The sequence below is a fragment of the Mirounga leonina genome, unplaced genomic scaffold (assembly GCF_011800145.1).
Source record: "Mirounga leonina isolate KUSES-001 unplaced genomic scaffold, KU_Mleo_1.0 Mir_104, whole genome shotgun sequence".
Taxonomy (NCBI): Eukaryota; Metazoa; Chordata; class Mammalia; order Carnivora; family Phocidae; genus Mirounga; species Mirounga leonina.
The window spans coordinates 3,249,148-3,270,406 of record NW_023270231.1 but is presented as its reverse complement, the minus strand read 5'-3'; the positions used below and the strand labels follow the sequence as shown (position 1 = coordinate 3,270,406).

The 21,259-nt window shown below is 41.6% G+C and overlaps 1 protein-coding gene across 1 annotated transcript; it reads left to right on the top strand.

Moving 5' to 3' along the window:
- The first annotated feature begins 6,200 nt into the window (after positions 1–6,200).
- Positions 6,201–20,927, top strand: HAVCR2 (hepatitis A virus cellular receptor 2). The gene is made up of 7 exons (XM_035012333.1): positions 6,201–6,609; positions 7,840–8,178; positions 9,284–9,367; positions 13,392–13,432; positions 15,151–15,277; positions 18,565–18,601; positions 20,426–20,927. Exons 1-7 carry the CDS (start codon positions 6,555–6,557, stop codon positions 20,583–20,585), a joined length of 843 nt encoding a protein of 280 aa, XP_034868224.1. The 5' UTR covers positions 6,201–6,554; the 3' UTR covers positions 20,586–20,927.
- Positions 20,928–21,259: the final 332 nt, after the last annotated feature.

Genomic DNA, 21,259 nt, shown 5'->3' with positions numbered 1-21,259 from the left:
TCCCTCTCTGACCCGAGAGTAGGAGACTAATGAGCCAACAAAAGAAAGAAGAGGAGCCCCTTTGGAGAACATGCTCAGGAGGGGGGACCACTCACACAGCTCCCCACGCAGGCGTGGTCTCTGTCGGAAGTGGCGGGCCCTGCAGTTTGAAGATGGAACTGCGGGTAGGAGTTCCCGCAGTGACTCATACAGAGCTCAACAGCGTTTTCTTGACGGTAGACCCCTTTTCGTTTTTCAGTTTCGTCGCTGGGAATCTCGCTGAGTTATTGAGGGTAAATAATTTTACAGCCTTCCCCACTTCCTCTACTCTGAAGAGAACTGGTTATGTGGGCAGGGGCAGCATTAACTTCCTGTAGGAGTTCCTTGCTGGGCAAATACTGCGATTTCTCAGAATGCTGACTTGTCCTTGCCGGGCTACTGTTTTCTACGCTGTGCAAAGAGCACTGGAGAGGGCTCTGACTGGCTCTTGCGCTGGTTTGAGGGTGACCTTAAGCTTAATCTTGCTGGCATTCATCTGTAGTTACTAAAAATAAAAACTGTCGGGGCGCCTGAGTGGCTCAGTCGATTAAGCGTCTGCCTTCGGCTCAGGTCATGGTCCCAGGGTCCTGGGATCGAGCCCTGCATCGGGCTCCCTGCTCCGCGTGAAGCCTGCTTCTCCCTCTCCCACTCCCCCTGCTCCCACTCCCCCTGCTTGTGTTCCCTCTCTCGCTGTGTCTCTCTCTGTCAAATAAATAAATAAAATCTTAAAAAAAAAATAAAAATAAAAATAAATAAAAATAAAAACTGTCTATAAACATGAAAGCTCTTTATCATCTCCCCAGTGTTGTGAAGAGAATGTCCTTGTAAGTTAAAAAGCACTTTACTAATAAAATGCCTTTTTTTTTTTTTGGTAAGAAAAAGAACCATGCGTATTTGGAAGGGCAGGTTTTGTTTCCCCATCTTTCCATCCCATCCCTTTCTGGGAGGGCTTCTGTGGTGGACAATTGCTTCTGCTACCCAGAACCCATTTTTCCTCTTGAAATTTTGAGGGAACCACCTTCTTTCACTTTAGAACACAAGGTTTGGGAGTATGACTCAGGCTCAACCCAATTAGTCCTTTTTGAGCCTGTGGACACACATAGTTTAGGAATGAGTCTGTGACCCAGTGTGGGCTTTTGAGGGAACGTGAATCACTGGACCTGTGTGAGAGCAGCCCAAAGATGTTCTTGGTAGGTGGCTGTGTGCTCTGTGGGGACGGCAGAGGGACACCGTGGAGAATCTGAGGAAGGAGCCCAAACTGGAACCAGCCAGAAACCAGGTCGCCAGTGACCTCATGGGGCCATTGAGTCAAGTCTGCTTTTCAATAATGTCAGTCAATAAATTCACTTTCTAGTTGACGCTAGTTTGAAGTTGGGCTTTCTCTTAACTGCGCCCTAAAGTCTCTGATGAGGCAAAGGTTTATTGGCATAAGAACGACATTAAGACCTAGCTATGAGAGGCGGTCCATAGCAAGGGAGAAATTTAGTTGTCTTGTAAATGTATCATATTCTGAAGACCTTGAAGTCCCCATCAGATATACCCAGGATCTCTGGCCTGAAGTCACCCTCTTGGTGCGGGGCCCGCTGGGGAAGGCAATGCTGAATGCAACCTGATGCAAATGAGCTCACTGAGACCACAAAAATGAACATAAAATAAAAACAACAGGACTTTCATCTGAGGTGGAGTCTTTGAACTGACAGGTGGTTTAATGGGGAGTATATAGATATGTTTTGTACCTTCTCCCAGATCCCCTTGTGTTCATGATGTTCCTAATTGTCCACAGGTGAGACTTTCCGGTGATATACCCACAAGACGTACTGACATGAACCTGTTTGTATATTTAGAGATGAACATGGAAAAATATCTAAAAAGAGATCCATTATGTTGACAGTAGGTATTTTGTGCTACTGAGATTATGGTATTTATTTAATTATATTCCTATTTTTTTTTCAGAATTTTCTACTGTATGTCTTATATAATAAAGAAAAGCTTTCAAGTACTGTACAAACACAAGTTTACAAGCACTTTAATTTATTTTAAAAGTTTTTATTTAAATTTCAGTTCGTTAATATACAGTGTAAAATTAGTTTCAAGTGTACAATATAGTGATTCAGCACCTCCATAAGTCACCCGGGGCTTATGACAAGGACCCTCCTTCATCCCCATCACCTATTTCCCCCATCTCCCTGCCCACCTCCCCTCTGTAACCATGAGTTTGTTTTCTATAGTTAAGAGTCTGTTTCTTGGTTTGCCTCTCTCTCGCTTTTTTCCCCTATGCTCCTTTGTTTTGTTTCTTAACTTCTATGTGAGTGAAATCATATGGTATTTGTCTTTCTCTGACTGACTTATTCCATACAAGCACTTTTAAAGGGAAGTCACGTGGCTAGATGCAATCTGGAAGTCAGAAGATCTAGCTCAAAATTGCTTAGCTTCTTACCCTTAATATCCAAATTTAGTGCCTCCCTTTGCAAAATTTTGGGACTAATACCACATGGAAACTAAAATGTTGTGGTTTAAATAAGAGAGGGCTTTTGACTCAAATCAAGTATACACAGGATTCCTTATGTAGTCATCCCTCTGATACCCATTCTTCAGCAGCTCCTCCATTGTACAAAGTAGATTCTAATCAGACTGAGTTTTTCCAGATAATCCCATCTCTATCACCCATGTTCTCCTGTCTCCTGACCTGGGTTAAATTCTCTAACTTCCATTTTATGAATTTTGTCTAGTGGCCCTTTAGTTATCTATAATTGTGAATTCTAATTACACATAATCCTAATGTTTTCATTTGGTGCTTGGGGGCTATCTTTAAGGAGTCTGAGATTTTTCTGCTGCCGAAGGAGAAGAGCAAAAACACAAACTTAATCTGTATAGTGGTATTGTACGTAGCACCCCTCTACATGATTGTAGCCAACACTCAACAAGCACACCTTACGAGAATTCACAATACAACTTTCCAAACGCAATTTATTTTTTTTATATTTTAAAGATTTTATTTATTTATTTGACAGAGAGAGACACAGCCAGAGAGGGAACACAAGCAGGGGGAGTGGGAGAGGGAGAAGAAGGCTTCCTGCTGGGCAGGGAGCCTGATGTGGGGCTTGATCCCAGGACCCTGGGATCATGACCTGAGCCGAAGGCAGACGCTTAATGACTGAGCCACCCAGGCACCCCATCTAAACGCAATTTAGAAATGAATTAATTCCCATACAAAAGACTTTACCAGAAACACCAAGGGCTCCTTTTAAAAAGCAAACTTCCATTGCACGTAGTTAAAGATTCATGGGCCTCTGTGGATCTTTTAGGATCAACTTGACAAACTGAGACGTGAAGTGTCCATTTCAAGGGCATGATAACATTGTTGCTTTCACGTAATGTTTTCATCCAGTGGCATCCACACAGGGCTGTAATAAAGAATGAGGAAGTTCTATACGAGCTGGAATGGAGAGATCTTTGGAATAGGGAGTTAAGTGTAGAAAGAAAGATGCAAGCTGATCAATGTTAGTCCCCTACACGTAGAGGGAGCAGACAATTGTGGCGGGATCTGAGGCACACAGCACCTGCTGTAACGTACTCTTGCCAAAAAGTCAAACTGAATCTAACCAAACTTCTAGAGCTAAGTTTCGTTTATAGGAAACACACAGAAAAGAGGAATAATTTAAATGACCCCACAAGGAAGCTGGCAAACACAGAATGTGGAACATTCTGCAGAACTTGTTTGTATAACCCGTTAGTGGCGGGGGGGATGGAAGGAAGATTGTCCTAGATGAAGATACTAAAGAGACAGAACAACCGAATGCAATGTAGGGACCTTGTTTGGGTCTGGATATAAACAAACATATGGTAAAAGGGTATTTTTGAGATAATCAGGGAAAATTTGATTATGGACTGAAGAATTAGGTGATAAGACATCATTATTAATTTGGTCATGTGTGATAATGGTATTGTGGTTATGCAGCAGAATGTCCACTTTTTTTTTTTTTAAGATTTTATTTATTTATTTGACAGAGAGAGCAAGAACAAGAGAGCACAAGCAGGGGCAGCGGCAGAAGGAGAGGGAGAAGCAAGCTCCACACGGAGCCTGAAGTTGGGCTTGATCCCAGGACCCTAGGATCACAACCTGAGCTGAAGGCAGACCCTTAATCGATTGAGCCACCCAGGCGCCCCCAGAATGTCCACTTTCAAAAACCAAAATGCACACCGAAGTCTGTAAGGGTGAAATAACATGATCTGGGATTCATTTTAAAATAGAAGTTGATAATTTTGAATCTGTGTTTTGGGAACTCATACTTTTCTCTCTGCTTTTGTGTATGTCAAAGAAGTTTATTTTTTATAAAACAGTAAATAGGAAATGTAAGGTGCAACAGGGATATACAGTTTGTCTAAGAAAGGAGGGAATGAGAATATATATTTTATTTTCTTGTGTTTGCGTTGGGGGTATACACAAGAGACTTAGGAAAACAGAAACCTACAGGGTGGGTGGGGGAAATTGGTAGACTTGGGGCGTGGTGAGAAAAGTCTTGTTCATAAACATTTGATATTGCTTTGAATTTTAACCATTTGGATGAATTATCTAAACAGTTGGGTTTTTTTTTAAAAAACAAAAGTTAAATAAACATGAAAATGCTCCGAAACAGCTCCCTATACAAAGAAAAAAAAAAGAGAAGGGGTTTAGAGTAGATTTCTAGGCTCCTTTTGTCTAGACTTCAATAAATTAATAGTTAATATTTTATAAAGCTGGTTCCAGTAGTAACTCTAGAGATGGACAGAAAACAGAGTAATAACAATAAAAAACAAAACAGAAAAAAATAAAAGAAAAAGAAAAAAACAGAACACAGAATTTGAGGGCTGAAACTTTTAAGAGTGTTGCTTGGGGTCATACAGTAAACATGACCTCTGACCCCATGTTTAATCCATTCTGCCTTCCCCTTGAACATGGACATTTGCTGGTTGTTATTAGTTATGTAGGCAGACGTATTAAGGGCAAATATGAAATTCATAAAACAGTTTATAGTGGAAAAGAATCTGGAGGTTGGGGGACTCAGTTCTCATTTGAAATTACCAATCATATGCCTTTGGGCAGATCAACCTTATCAGGTCTCAGTTTCTCTATCCATAGGATGAAGAAATTGACTGAAATCTCTCGAGTACTGGCTATGTCTCTGATGTTAAGGAAGTACACACATAAGACGAGAGCTGGATATTTACATTGAATGTGTTTAGTGCCATAAAGATGAGCGACAAGGAAGTTCAGCAAGAAAAGATGGAGGAGGGCCACAGGGCTTTCAGAAACTATTTAGTCTCTGAGCTCACTTTTGTAAAGAACCATTGGCTTTTAAGGTTCCCAGACAAATGTCACTCTCCCAGGGCTGAGACTGTCGGGGTCTGAGATGTTACCTCCGTGATGGAGAGTGTGGCTGGAGCTCCACACTTTCTGACAATTCATGCCCGAAGCCCCTGGGGTGGGAGGCAAGGGGACATCTTGGGTACGTGAGATGACATAGAATATTGAGGTCCTCTCAATATCCCCCCACGGTGGGGAAAAGAAACATTGCAGAAAGGAATGTGTCTTTCTTAAGTGGAAGGGTTTGAAAGTTCAGGTCCAGCCAGAATATTCGAGCAGGGAGCTGCACCTACGTTACCGAACACAGTTTCCTCATTTTATACATTTTACAAATGAAGGAACCGAGATCCAGCAAGGTTATATGACACAGCCCAATTTGTGTCAGTACAAGGCAGTTAAACTGACATAAAATGTGAGGACAATGAAGATGCCATTCATCGTGGTATTCTCCAGCTCCCTGTCCAGTTCCTGACGCACAGTAGCTACGAGCCTCATTAACATTGGTCACATGACCAACCAACTGCCTGATCTGACTGAATGAACGCATGGATGCTATGTTCCTACCTTGTGTTCCCTGGTAACCAGCCAGACCCCCACACCACCCATTTCACACAGAGGATTATTTCACTGGAGGTGCTAAGAGGCCTCTCTCTACTTGCTGAGAGTTTTCTTTCTTTCTTTCTTTCTTTTTTTTAAGATTTTATTTATTTATTTGAGAGAGAGTGCACAAAAGGGGGTAGGGTCAGAGGGAGAAGCAGACTCCCCACTGAGCAGGGAGTCCGATGCGGAACTCGATCTCAGGACTCCAGGATCATGACCTGAGCCGAAGGCAGTCACCTAACCAACTGAGCCACCTAGGAGCCTGAGAGTTTTCTTGACTGAGAGACACTTTGCTTCCTCTGAGTGTCATTTCCTTTTCGTTGATACTAAGGGATAGATACCAGAGACTGACAGGATGTCTGTGGTGTAGCATGACAGAGAACTGGGGTTTCCTTTGATGTGACTGTGTACTTGGCTGCGATAACAGAGTGGAGATTGGTAGTCAGATGCCCTGGTGTGCTGTGCCAGCTGTCAGGGACGGTGGCCACAGCTCCTGTGATTGCGGAGGAGATTGGATTGCAAGAGCCACCCGGTTCCACTAGAGAATTAAAACTAAACAGAGCCATTCTTTGACTTGGCCTCTTCAGAATTCATGGTTTCACCTCTTTGCTTTGACTGTGTCCTGGTGTGGCTGCTAGGACTCACAGGTAGGTCTGGGCACGGACTTTTACAATTGGATACTACAGGATAAAGATGCAAGGATGGTCATTGCAATGTTTGCAGTAGCAAGTTTGGAAACAACCTAAATGTCCACTAGTGGGGGGGGAGTAGGTGAGTAAGCTGTGATAGATGCTGCAAACAGGGAGGCCGACTACACGTAGAGATATGGAATGTCTTGGAGTCCGATTGTCAGTTGAGAAAAGAAGGTGCGGAAGGACGCATATATTAGACTTTTATTTGTGTATGTGTATTGCAGGAATGGGAATACATGAGTGCTTCTTACTGTATGGACTCTGGGAAGGGGGACTGGAAAACGGGAAGGAGCAGAGAGAGGGAGGATCCTTCTCATATACCTTTTATGTGGTTTAAAGATTTTACTATATACATATATTTATTAATATGTGTATGTAAAGGCAATTAATTTTAAACCTCAAAATAGCCTGACTGGTTTCAAATACACAAGCTTCTTATTCAGCCACTGGTTTTTTATTCATTATGTGCCAAGGGCTTAAAAAAAAATGAGAGAGGGGCGCCTGGGTGGCTCAGTCGGTTGAGCGTCTGACTTTGGCTCAGGTCACAATCTCAGGGTCCTGGGATCGAGCCCCACATCGGGCTCTCTGCTCAGCGGGGAGTCTGCTTCTCCCTCTCCCTCTGCCTGCCGCTCCCCCTGCTTGTGTTCTCTCTCTGTCAAATAAATAAAATCTTTAAAAAAAATTTAAAAATTAAAAAAGAGAGAGATTTATGTCAGTTTAACTGCCTTTCATCAATGAGCAGCCGACTAGCCCAGACCCGTGAGCTGTTTTACTGGCTGACAATGACTCATTTTCTGATTATCTATTTCCATCGGCCTTGCCCTCCAGTGTTCACAGGGCTGGACCACAATTCTCTCTTAGGGCATTGGTTTTCAAAGTGAGTTTCCAAGACCGGCCATCTCAACAGCTCCTGGGAACTTGCTAGAAATTCAAATTCTTTTACTCCACCCCAGACCTATTGAATCAGGATCTCTAGCAGTTGAGCCCAGCCATCTGTGTTTTAATATGTCTTCCCAGTGATTCTGATGCTCCGCAAGTCTGAGAATCATTGTCATAATGAATCATCTTCCAACAGGATGGCAGCACTGGTTTGCTTTTTATTCTATAAGGCATTACTTACAGTTTTCTTGAAACCAACCAACCTCACTCATTGCCTGATCTTGCTTTCTTTCACTGTCTGTTCAGGGTCTTTGGAAGGGGTATACGTAGCTGAAGTGGGTCAGAATGCTGATCTACCCTGCACCTACTCTCCAACCACTTCTGATGATCTTGTGCCTGTCTGCTGGGGCAGGGGACCCTGTCCTGTGTTTGAATGTCATAGTATGGTGCTCAGCACAGATGGAAGGAACTTGAAATATCAGACATCCAACAGATACCAGCTAAAGAGGAATATCCACAAAGGAGATGTGTCCTTGACTATAGAGAATGTGACTACAACAGACATTGGGACCTATTGCTGCCGGATCCAATTCCCAGGCCCAATGAATGATAAAAAATTAAACCTGGAGTTGGTCATCAAACCAGGTGAGTGGACCTTTGCATGCCCTCTTGAATAAAATCACCTGCAGGTAATAGTAAATATACTGCTTGGTCTCCCTTCTGATCTCCCCAGTTACAGCCCTTGGGGTGGGTCCCTAAGACCTGAAGTTTAACATGTTCCACCAGTGATAGCCAGCCACTTTTAATTCCCTTCATCTATTTTAAAACTCATGGACAGAATCTACAGAATGGGAGGAAAGGTCAAGATTGGTGGTTCAAGAACCTGACTGCTCATTAGAATCACCTGGACAATTTTTTAAACACCTATAACTCCTTGTTCCCTACCCACGAACCAGAGAAATCGGTGTCTCTGGAGGTAGAGCCCCAGCACTAGGATTTTACAAAGTCTACCTTAAATGATTCTCCCCTCTGTGCAGCCAGGACTGAGAACCACCGGACGGAGCACAGGTGGGGTGCATGTGCTCACGTGTTTTAAGATTTATAGAGCATAGGGGTGCCTGGCTGGCTCAGTCGTTGAGCGTCTGTCTTCAGCTCAAGTCGTGATCCCATGGTCTTGGGATGGAGCCCCGCATCAGCTCCTTGCTCAGCAGGAAGCCTGCTTCTCCCTCTCCCATTCCCCCTGCTTGTGTTCCCTCTCTCGCTGTGTCTCTCTCTGTCAAATAAATAAATAAAATCTTAAAAAAAAAAAAAGATTTATAGAGCATATAGTGTGTGGCTGATGGAGCTGAGTTTAAATCCAACTTTGCCTTTTAACTATCTGTGTGATCTTGGGCAAGTTATTCAAACTCCGTGAACTCCTCCTCTATGAAATATGGTAATTCCTACCACGCAGGCCCCTGGAGGGATTTTACGAGTGTTTTATGGAAAGCATTTAGCATGGCCATTTGGGTGGCTGTTAGTTCTATTATTAACAATTAGACTGTGGCAATGATGACTGTAACACACCTCTGCCCAACATTTTAAGAGTGTCATACACTCTCAAGGAAGGTGTCCAGGTAGGTTTGGCAATTGGGCATCTGCTTCTCTTCATTTGTCACGTTTCCTATTTTTTCTGCTGCCCCTTTGATTCCCTGCCACAAGCTCTCTGCTCTCAGAGTAGCCGCATCCTTATGTTGTTTTCTGATATTAGCCAAGGTCACCTCTGCTCGGACTCCATGGAAGGACTTCACTGCAGCCTTTCCACGGATGCTCACCACCAAGGGATGTGGCACAGGTAATTCTATGGGAGGTGTAGCAGGAAGCCCTCAGGTGTTTTCAGAGTTTGGAGGATTCTGAGTATGGGAAAGAGAGGAGAAAAGGGTTTGAGTGGAGGTGTGAACGTCCCTGGGCACCTGAGATGTTGTGCGTGGGGAGGGGAGTGGTGGGGACAAAACTTTGCTGGGAAAAAGGGGTCCTGAGCTAGGATTCAGAATAAGTCACAAGCAGCCCTGTGACCTGACCGAAACCTTTCACTTCCCTGGATCTCTGCTTCTTGTTCTCTCCAAGGAGAGGGTTTAGAGACTTTGGATTTTGTAACCTAGTAAAATTCCCACTCCATCCAAAACCAAAATTCTGGTGATCTACATATTTTGCCAACTAAAAAAAAATTCTACGAATGCCATTATTGCATTAAAAAAGACATGTTTATAAATTAAATAAATTTAATCTAATAAAAAACTCATTACATTGTCATTATTTTCCAATTGACTCCCAAACTGGGATGTTTTGTCATAGATTGGCTCCAGTCCATGTTTGGGGTTGGATTCGGTGATTTCAAGGATCTCTTCTAACTAGAATGAAGCCCACCATCTTCTTTCGATTCCATCCTCAGAAAGAGCAGCTAAATTCTTTGAGTAATTCGGCAAGGAATTTTTCATGCTGCTCTAGTGAGAAGATAGGGTCAAAAGAGCAGACCTCAGGTCACACTGAGCAGGGAGATTAATCTTAAATGTCTCCTGTCAGATTCCTGGTCCTTCTTATACTCTCTGGAGCTCAGTCTTCCATTTAGTAAGATGAGGGTAATAACCGGCGTATCCTGTATCTTAATCTCAAAAATCTCTTAAGTCCCACCTCATGAGATATAAGTAAGAAAGGGTGTCTCAAGTGCTTAGCCCAGTATTTGATCATAGTATGTACTCAGTACATGTTGGTTATTGTCTTTAATGTTACCAGTAAGATCTGGAGGCAGAATGAGATTGTGGTTAAGTACGTCAGTGACAGGGTTCCAATATCAGCTCTTCATACTACCTTTGTGAGCTCAAAGGAAAATTGCTCAAACTCTATGAGGCTCAATTTCCCTACCTCTTCACTGGGGGTAATCCCAGTGTCTATTGCATAAGATTGTTGTAAAAATTTAGTGTGACAATGTATGCAAAGTGCTCAGTGTAGTACCTGGCTCACAGAAAGCACTGGAATATTAGTTATTATTATAAGTATTAACTTCAGCTCTCTACTGGCTTAATCTTTGGTGGTTCTTTAGTGATTGGTAGCCAACATCTTTTATGCAATTAGTGAGAAAACTAAATATGGTGGGACCAGATGACAACCCTCATCCCCAAAGGAATTTAAAGTTTAAAAACCACATTGATGGAACTGCTAAGTAGACATGAATCTTAACCACACGCAAGATTTTCTAATGTAAATCCAGTTTCTGCTTCCCTGTGATTAACCCTAATCAAGTCATACCCCATATTTATTGTGTGCCCATGTTCCCATCCTGGGCTCCAGTGTTCTTTACAACGTCACCACCAAGTGGGCATTCACTGTATGCCTACACACCTTCCTCACGAGGCAGTGCCTTTCCTCAGGGTTGTCGAGATCATAAACAAATCCTTTTCCCTTTTTACTTGTTAGTTCCTTCCCTCTAGGGCAACAAAGATGGGGTCTCCTCTTGCAAGTCAACTTGGTGTAGGTATATATACCTTTTCTTTTAGTGCGGAATGTGGGTACATTGAATATGTTTGCTACTAAGTGGAGTGGAACATTAACAAGTAAAAGTTCCAAGGGTCTTGGAAGCTCCTAAACATACCTTGAACACAAAGCAATGTCCTGTCTCTTCCACCTGAAGGAGGCAGAACCAGGTTATGGTGAGTCCTCAGCTCTGAAGGTAGACTTGGTTTGAATCTCAGGTTTGCCAATTACTGGTTGTGTGATCTTAGGGAAAGTACCTCTTTGAGACTCAGTTTCTTCATCTGAAAAATGGAAAAATAATAGTAGCTATATATTGAGGTGAAGATTAAAAGCTATTATGCAAATAAAGTGCTAAGCACCATGTCTGGCAGGTAATATGTGCTAGATGGCAACTACAGATTTATGTACTTTTAAGAACATCGTATCCCACCCCTACTACCCTCTCCACTCCAGCCGAGTCTTGGGTTCTCTAGGGAAACAAATGCAGATTTTTCTAACTGTCCCAGTCACTTTGGTTGATGGCTATCTATGTGAAATTAAGCTGTGATAATCAATAAATAGAGTGCTGTTGGAGTATTTTCACTGTAAATTGAAAAAAAAAATAGGAGAAGTCAGTCTTACCATTTAGACCAAGAAAAATAATTACAGGGAAGCAGAAACTGGAATTACATTAGAAAATCTGATGTGTGGTTAAGATTCATATTTACTTAGCAGTTCCACCAATGTGGTTTTTACACTTTAAATTCCTTTTGGTAGTAATAAGAGCAAAGGTAAGTGGAAGAGAATTTCTTTTATTTCCTTTTTTAAAAAAATATTTTTAGGCTGAGAATATTAAAATTTTAATATTAAAATCATGGTTTGTTAAACCAAGGGCTCTAAATGAAAGGACTTAGACCTTTAGGCTTCCAGAAAGTGGCCATGACGTTTAAGAAGTTTCAGAGCCTGGGGTGGTGGGGGTGGGAGGGACGGGGCAGCTGGGTGATAGACGTTGGGGAGGGTATGTGCTATGGTGAGTGCTGTGAATTGTGTAGGACTGATGAATCACAGAGCTGTACCTTTGAAACAAATAATACATTATGTGTTAAAAAAAAAAGGTAGGAAGGGAAAAATGAAAGGGGGGAATCGGAGGGGGAGACGAACCATGAGAGACTATGGACTCTGAAAAACAAACTGAGGGTTCTAGAGGGGAGGGGAGTGGGAGGATGGGTTAGCCCAGTGATGGGTATTAAAGAGGGCACGTTCTGCATGGAGCACTGGGTGTTATACACACACAATGAATCATGGAACACTACATCAAAAACTAATGATGTATGGTGATTAACATAACATAATAAAATAAAATTAAAAAAAAAAAAAAGACGTTTCAGAGCCTCTGACTCAGCCAGAGACAGAAGCAGGCATCCTTAATTTTCCCAAGGCTGACAATCTATTGATTTTTAGAAGGCTGTGTCTGTGAGGTCAGGACCTGTGCCCATTGCTGTTGGCCGCTCTGCCCCCTGTGCCTGGCACAGAGTCAGGGTATAGACATGGTCATCAAATAGATAGACGAATAAATAAATGGGTAAAAAGGAAAGAAGGTGAGCTGGCAACTGGGCAATGGGACCACTTGATAGTGACCGTGCCAAGGTGAAGGTTGTTGAAGGTAGCATAGTTAGGAGTATATGTTTGAAGCTGTGCAGACCTGAACCGGAAGGCCATTTCTGTTATTCACTGAGCTGCGTAACCCTGGGTAAGTCCCTTCCCTTCCGAATTCTCAGCTTCTTCATCTGTATAATGGGGCTAATAGTCCCTACTTTAGGATAATTGTTTTGAACGCTAAATGAGATCCTTTGCTCAAAGAATTTAGCACAATGTCTGCTCATGGTAAATTAGAGCCATGGTTATTATTATTTTCCTTTTTAGACAACTAAATACCCTATCTCCCTCTTAATGAGTAAAGGTTAAACTTTTTCAAGAAAATTAACTTTTGTTATCTTTCAAAGTCTAATTACAATATAATGCCTGCTTGAGTGTTATCAATGTTGTTGGAATTCTGCAGCCCTCTTTGGGGCCCTGTGGACACAACAAACCACATACTCAACAGAGGTCTTCCTGGTAGAGGTCTCCTTTTCATGGAACCTAAGTAGTTGGGTTCATTATCTGGTTAAAAAAAATATGGTCATCCTAAAATTGATTTGCAAGTGTTTAGAAAATTTTGGTCTCACAATAAATTATTGTGAAGAGTATAGAGTAGAATTAATTTCAAATAGGATTATAGACATAGGCATCTTTAGGATTTTTTAAAAAGTCAGATGAAAGAAAACATTCTGAGCTGTTCTATTGGCTATTTTTTTTTCTCTTTATGGCAGAGACACAGACACTGGAGGCCCTCCATGATAACCAACAAACTGTAAGTGACTTTGCGTGTGTGTGTGTGTCTATGTGGGTGTGTGTGTCTATGTGGGTGTGTGCACTAACCTCATGCTCAACTCAGAGAAAAGGAAGTTCAGCTTTAGTCTTCCTTCTTTTTTTTTTTTTTTTAAAGATTTTATTTATTTATTTGAGAGAGAGAATGAGACAGCATGAGAGGGGAGGGTCAGAGGGAGAAGCAGACTCCCCGCCGAGCAGGGAGTCCGATGCGGGACTCGATCCAGGGACTTGATCCAGGGACTCCGGGATCATGACCTGACCCGAAGGCAGTCGCTTAACCAACTGAGCCACCCAGGCGCCCTTTAGTCTTCCTTCTTGTTTGCTCTCTGCTTGGGGGAAAAAAAAAATGCCTTAATCTCCCTTAGCCTCAGAGCCCTTGGCTGTCACATGTTGATGATACCAGTTCTAACTGCATAGGCCTATTGTAAGGGTGAAATGAGGGGATGGAGGTAAAGTGCCCACACGTGGTAAGTGCTGGGAAACCAAAACGAAGAAACACTGCGCCCTTGTCCCTTTTCTCCTATTTCACAACTGTATGCCACTGTGGACGGTTCAAGGACCCTCCAGCTCCCTAGAGTATATTTCTTCTCATTTCCATGGCAACCCTAATGAGAAAGATTATTTAAATTTTTTTATATGTGACAAGACACCAGTCAGGAATATTTGAAGCCAAGAATTTCTATATCCAACTATAAATAAATTGATATTTTAATTAACCACAAATTTAGTGTCTCCCACCTTTTCAGAATAAAAGGGAATCCCCTAGATAGCAAGCTTATAGTAGCGACTTAGAGATTCTTTGGGGACATATCCAGGAGTCTGCCTTCATTTGACTAAGTCCCCTAGTTGTGTGTTCACTACTGAGGCTCAGCACTTTGTGTTTGTCCCTCCCCGTCTCTGCGACCAAGGACTGACTCTAAGTACCTCTGGACATCCATAGTGTTTAATGTGTAGTATCTTGCATATTATAGCAGTCCTGCAGTAAATGTTTATTGAATAAATGGAAGATTTAATTCCTTTGACATCTTTGTTTTAAAAATGTTTACTATTACTGTTTTTAAAGGGGAACATGGGCTGAAGTTTTGGAAGCAGAAGAATTTTCTGACTCTCAGTTAAAAAATCCAATTGATTAGAGCAATAGCCATAATAGTTATCACTGCTTAAGCATTTATTGTATACAAGGCCCTGTGCCAAGCATTTTATAAATCTCATTACTTAATTTTCCCAAGAACTCTATACAATGGTGGCAGAGCTGGGGCTTGAACTCAGAACTGTCTGACTGCAAAGGCCCGGCTCTTAAATCACTGTCTTTCTGTGAGTATGGGTGTTTCTCTGCAAGACACCAAGTTTCAACCACTCTGAAACTCCCTGGAATGCCAGGGACCTTGAATGAATGGGGTTCCACTCTAAAGCCCATTTTTATTTGGGGGGAGGGGATTCCATTTACTAAGGGCTCCTTGTGCCCCTAACAGCATAGAAGTGACACATTTTATTCCCTTACTAACTCTGAAGAGTATGCTCATGCCTTTCTTTGGTGGTTTGAGGCCTGTCTGGAAGGAGACACATCACGAGTAGTCTCAAGGTCCCCGCACCGCTGTGGTGCTGTGAAAGGGACCATCTGATGCACAGGTCACGAGACTGGCTGAGCACACAACTGATTTCTGGCCATCTGCTGCAGTCCAGTTTGTGTTTCCCTAGCAAATACCTATATGGGCTAATGAGTTACAAGACGCTGGTATGACCACCAGAATGGCCGTCTACATCGGAGCAGGGATCTCTGCTGGACTGGCTCTCCTTCTCATCATTGGCGCTTTAATTCTCACATGTAAGTTGGTTCATGTTACTTCTCTCTCCTTCTGATGAGGAACTGTTAACAAAGGAACCAACACAAACCTAGATATAAATATAAGCTTATATTTATACCTGAAGGTGATAGCTATTTTTTACTCAACGTTTACCATGTAATACGTAGGCATTGTGCTAAATGTTTTTACCTACATTTTATTGTCACCATCTTATGCAGTAGGTAGTATTTATCACCGTTTTGTAATGTAGGAAGTATAGCTACGAGACAGTAAGCTGCTTTGCCAAGTTTTCAGAATCCCTAAGAGGCAAAGCTGGAATTCAAACCCAGGCAGGCTGATTCTAGCACCTAGTCTCTTACCTTTGGCTAGGAACACAAACCTCTTTAAGCCATGCATTAGGTTTATTAGGAAGCACAACAACAAATGTAATTTCTTTCTGTGCATTTTCCTATCTTATTTGTGCCTTAGGCACAGGTCTTTAGAGAGAGATGACAAGTCCTTTTACCAATGGGTCATTGGCCAGGATTGCAGCGTTTGGGTTTTGCTCCTTTATGGCACTCACGCACACATTGTTTTCTAAGTTACTTTTATTTAAAAAAATCTTAAGGTATGGTTTATATACTCTAACTGCATATTTAAAGTATGTTCAACTTGATGAATTTCATTAGAGAATCACACTTTGGGACCTATCACTACAATCAAGACCCAATATTGCCATCGCCCCAGAAGCCTCACACACTGTTGTAATTGCGATATGTTCTCTTCTCTTCGAGGGCAGAGGCCAAGGCTTTATACCCCAGGGCTTCGTACATTCTAGCAGCCTTTCCTACTAATACTTAAACATGGAGGGCATATCAGGTGACCAACCATCCCAGATTTGCCCAGGTGTGACGGGGTTCCTAGGATGTGGGATTCCAGTGCTAAAACTGGGACAGTGCCGGGAAAACCAGGACCAACTGGTCACCCTACTTGTGTGGCTTAAAGCTGCTGAGTGCTTTATGCGCATTAAATCCTCATAACTACCCTACTGAGAACGATATTAATATTATTCTAATTTGCCAAATGGAGAACTAGCAGCTGTCCAAAGTCATATGGTTAATTGATAGATATGGAATCTGAAGACAAGATTCTCCTGTTCCTCCCCATTATGCTGTTTTGCCATTATTGGTAAATGGATTGTTCAAAGAAAGAAGCTACCCCACCCACACTTACCTGGGTTTACTGAGAGGTAGCAGGGGAGTTTGTGAATTGATCACATGAATGTAATGCCTACAGATGATCAAGAGCAATAATAGCCCTCACTACCTTTCTGAGTTCTGCCATGGTCTGGATATTAGGGGCCATTCTAGTTTGTGTAAAGAGGCTTGAAGTGAGGTTTCTTCTCAATGGGAGAAGTCTGACACTTTGTACCCACATCTGTATTACTCCAAAAACATGGCTACTTAGAAAAACAGATGGGAAAGTCCTGTTTGATTTGTGATCTTTTCCCTAGAAGTTGCTGGAGAAGATCTTAAAACCAAGGTGACGGGTGTTTAAGTCAGGACATCAAAGCCATTAATTGGCAGCAATACAACCAGCAATCCTGTATCTTTCTAGTGCACTCTCTGCAATGAGCATCCACACCTCAGTACTACTCAAACCTCCCTCATTTCTCACTCAACCGATGAAGTATCAAAGACCTCTTCCTTCTCCTTTGCCTTAGCCAAGACTTCATTCCTCCTTTTACCCCTTTCTCTGGAATCATCTACCTCTCCCTTTCTATTTATTCTACTTTCATTAGTATAAAAATACGTTCTAACTCACACATTCCTCCTTAGCTACTCCCATTTCTCCTTTCTCCTTCACAGGCAAATCTCTCAGATGAGTTTTTCCTACTTCTTATCCCCTGAACTCTCCAACCCATCCTTTAGCTTCTACACCTGAAGCACCGAGGAAATAGTTTTAGTCAAGCTCACCGACGACCTCCATTTTCTAAATCCGGTAGACACCTCTGTCTTCATTGTCGTCAATCTTTTAGCAATATTTAACCAAATCGATCCTCACTCATTCTATAAAGTCTTCCTTCTCTGGGCTTCTAGAACACCACTCTCCTACTTCACTGGCCATTTCTTTTCAGTCATTTTTGTTATTTCTTTTTCTGCTTGACCTTTAGATGTTGATATTCCTCAGGACTGGCCCTTTCCCTTTCTTCTACACCCTTTAGGCGATGATCTATATTTCCACAGGCTTACAGGTCATCCTTAATTTCCCTCTCCAACTCAGAGTGTTTGTATTGTTGATACCTCCACTTAGATGTCTCCCACATTTCACATGTCCAAAATGGAGGTCTAGAGTCCATATTTCACCTTCCCAGAACACAACTTCTGCCTCTCTGGTCTTTCCCATTATAGTGTTTCTCTACCATCCATCTGGTTGCTTAAGCTAGAAAGCCAGAGGCCATCCTTGAATCCTCTTTCCTCCTAACACAAAATCCAATTTTAATTCCTGCAGACTTTCTCCAAAATACATGTAAAATCCATTTATTATTCTGCATCTCTCTTGGTCACCACCTTACTCTGATCTGAGGCATCATGATCTCTACTTCTTCATTTTTTTTTATACTTCCTTTTAATCTTTTCCTCACATAGCAGCTAGGGTGTTCTTAAAATCCAATCAGCTCTCATATTTCTGCTCTCCAATTATATCTTAAAGGTCTTGGAGTAAAATCCAAAATCTTGATTATGACTTAAAGGGTCCTTTGGAGCTAGCCCCAGCCTAGCTCTCAGACCTTATCTTGGGCCACTCTCTTATTTCAGTTTCAGGAACCCACCATCATCTTTATTAGGGGTTCCCTCTACCTGAATTCTCCCCCTGGCTCTTCACTTGGCTGACATATTCTCTTTGTTCAGAACTGAGCTTAAAGTTCACCTCTCCTGAGAGTTTTTTCCTGACTGCCTTCTCCATCATCTGTTCCAGTACATTGTTAGTTCCACCATTAGAGATTATTATTTTAAATGCCCCCCTCACTAGAACACAAGTTTTAAGAAGTCAGGGCTCACAATTCACTTTTGCATCCCCAGTGCCTAGCATACCATCAGGCACATAGTAGATGCTCCATATATTTGCTGAATGTAAGAAATGCATCTTTATTACTTACTAGCATAATCTATGTAATAAATCAAGACACACACTAATAGTTTGATTTATTTCAATCCAAGGGGAGACCAGATTTCCCTAAACAATCCTTGCCTCCAGTATGTTCATTTTATTTATCTCATTTGTTTTATGAGAACATTTTTAATTGACTTTTCTTCCACCTTTTACCTAGGGTATTCTTATAGAAACGAGAAGTTACAGAATTCAAGGTAAGAATAATGGGTGGGGTAGGGGAAGGTGGGAATCTTGGAGGCCCCTACTCTAAGATGGCTTTGCTCTTAGAAGTCCTGCCCTAGGATTTAAACTTATACTTTGTTCTTACCTTAGGCATGGATTAATGCAATACCAGTTAAACACACTGCTCTATTTTCCTTTCTGATTTCTCTAGCTTCATTGCCTAAAGTTATAGAATTCATCTCGCTAATGATAGGAAATGCTCTTTTTGTATATTAATGTTTTTTTTTTCAATGAATTGACCCTTCCAGTGATTGAGGTACATTCAGGCTCTGGTGGGGCACTGGGTTACAAAAGTGAGCAAGAAACCCAGAATCTACTCTTAGGGCTTTTATAGTTAAGCCCAGGCATTCTTAACTTACATGTCTATTAGAATCACCTAGGGCACTTGAACATATTGCTGCCAACCCCAGAGCAAATAAATCAGAATCTTTGGGGATGAGACCTAAGCATAGGTGTTTTTCTAAAAGCTTTCCAGGTAATTCTAGTGTGGGAACAGGGTTGAGATCTACGGGTCTATTACACTGCAGTCTTGGTATCCATTTTTGACTATATACACATGTATACGTATATACACATGCACACACACCTCCATTCCAAATACACAAAGCTTAAATAACTTCTAGTAGAATTTAGTGATATTTGGTACATGGGTAGAATGCAGTAAAAAAAAAAAAAAAAAAAAAGACTCTGCCTATTGAATACTATCTAAACCACGAGTAATTATAGACAAAGTATAGATAGTATATTTATGAAGACAAAATACAGTAAAAAAGTCCAACAAGGCCAAATAAAATATTTAGTTATCATTGGCTTTCAATCATCTGTACCAGGATTTGTTTTTAGAGCTGAAACTTGAAACGTGATACTACCCATAGGTAATATTTACATTCATTAATTCTTTATTTGGTTGAAATTATTTGGTGAAATTATTTGGTTAATGTTCATCTCTATCTATATATGTAAGCTCCATAGAAAATTAGGGCATTATTGCCACATTAGTATCTATATCCCTTAATACAGCACATGATGCTTAGTAGGCACTTAAATATCTGATGATTGAGTGAATAAATATTCCTTATGGCAGCCCTGTGAAACAGAATTCTTATTATTCCCATTTTACAGACGAGGACACTGAGACACAAAGTTTACTAGCATGCAGCCTTCATGGGATTTTTGTGTATTGTTCACTGAAGCATTTCTTGCTTCTTAGAACAATATGTAACACATTAAATATTTCTTGATTGAGTGAATGAAAAAAGAAACAACCAACCACCCAATTTACCAAAGGTCATATGACTGGTAAGAGACAGAATTCAAACTCAAGTCTGATTGGGTCCATTACATATTCATATTTTTTTTCTTTCTGAAATTGTTCAAGCCCACAGAAGAACTGAAGTTACCGTACAAGGAACAATAGAACCTTTCAAGGAAACTCGTGATTTAACATTTTGATGTACTTGCTTGGTCTGTTTCTCTGTTTATATACACAGTTTTTTCCTGAACCATTTGTAAGGGCATTTCAGGCATCTTGACACTTCACCTCAACACCTCATTCTGTCCCTCCTTATAATACAATGCCATTTTTGTGCTTAAGAAAATGAAGATGAATTCAAATTTCCTCAATTGTTCCACACATTATTTTATTGATGTTTTATGGCCTTTTCCTCCTAGTTAGGATCTGATCAAGGATCATGTGCTACATTTGGTTGTTGTCTCTTCAGCCAAGCTTGTTGTCTTAACTCTATTCTGTGCTGCCCAGGAGATGCTGAACTCAACTGCAACATTTCTTTCCACAGCCTCGTCACTTTGGCCAACCCCCCTCCCTCGGGGTTAGCAAATACAGGAGCAGAAGGAATGCGCTCGCAGGAAAACATCTATATCATTGAAGAGAACGTATATGAAATGGAAGATCCGTATGAATACTACTGCTATGTCAATGATGGGCAGCAATCCTGACAACTTAGAGGTTTAACCCTTTAAATGCCACCAGATCCCACTACGTCATTTTTGAGTGTGGTTTCATCTTTGGAACCTATGAAATGTGTCAGCTCATTGGTTATAGAGGCTCTGTCCACAGCCACCGAGCAGAGTTTTTACATTTTCTGAAGATAATTAGCTCCCACAGGGAGGGAACTGTGACCTGCACTGCAGTTAGGCACAACATTACCTCTGTGTCTCAGCCACCAGGGCTACCCGACTCAGAGACTGCTAATCAGGGCATTAGAGCTCAAATGGGCTTTTATATAGAGTAGGAATTCTTAATATGTGGTCCCTGAAATGCCAGGAAATTCAGTCACATGATGGATCCACAAAGCTCCTGAAAATATAGGAAAACTTACATGCTGAGATACGTGCATGTCTTTTTGAACAGAAAGTCAAAAGGTGCTGCTGATTTTCAAAGAGATCTGTGACCTATAAAAAGTTAAGCTACTGGAGGAGGAGGAGATGGTCTTGAATGTTCTCTCTGAGTCTCAAGACTTAAGATTCTCTGAATATTGATTCTTTGACAGTAAGTGCCACTGCAGAGCTCTCCTTTGCCAGTTAGGTAGACTGCCCACCAGGTCCTGTGGTGTGGCAGAAGCTCCCAGAGAAAAAGGAAGTGTGCTCTGAGTATGTTGTGCCAAGTTTTG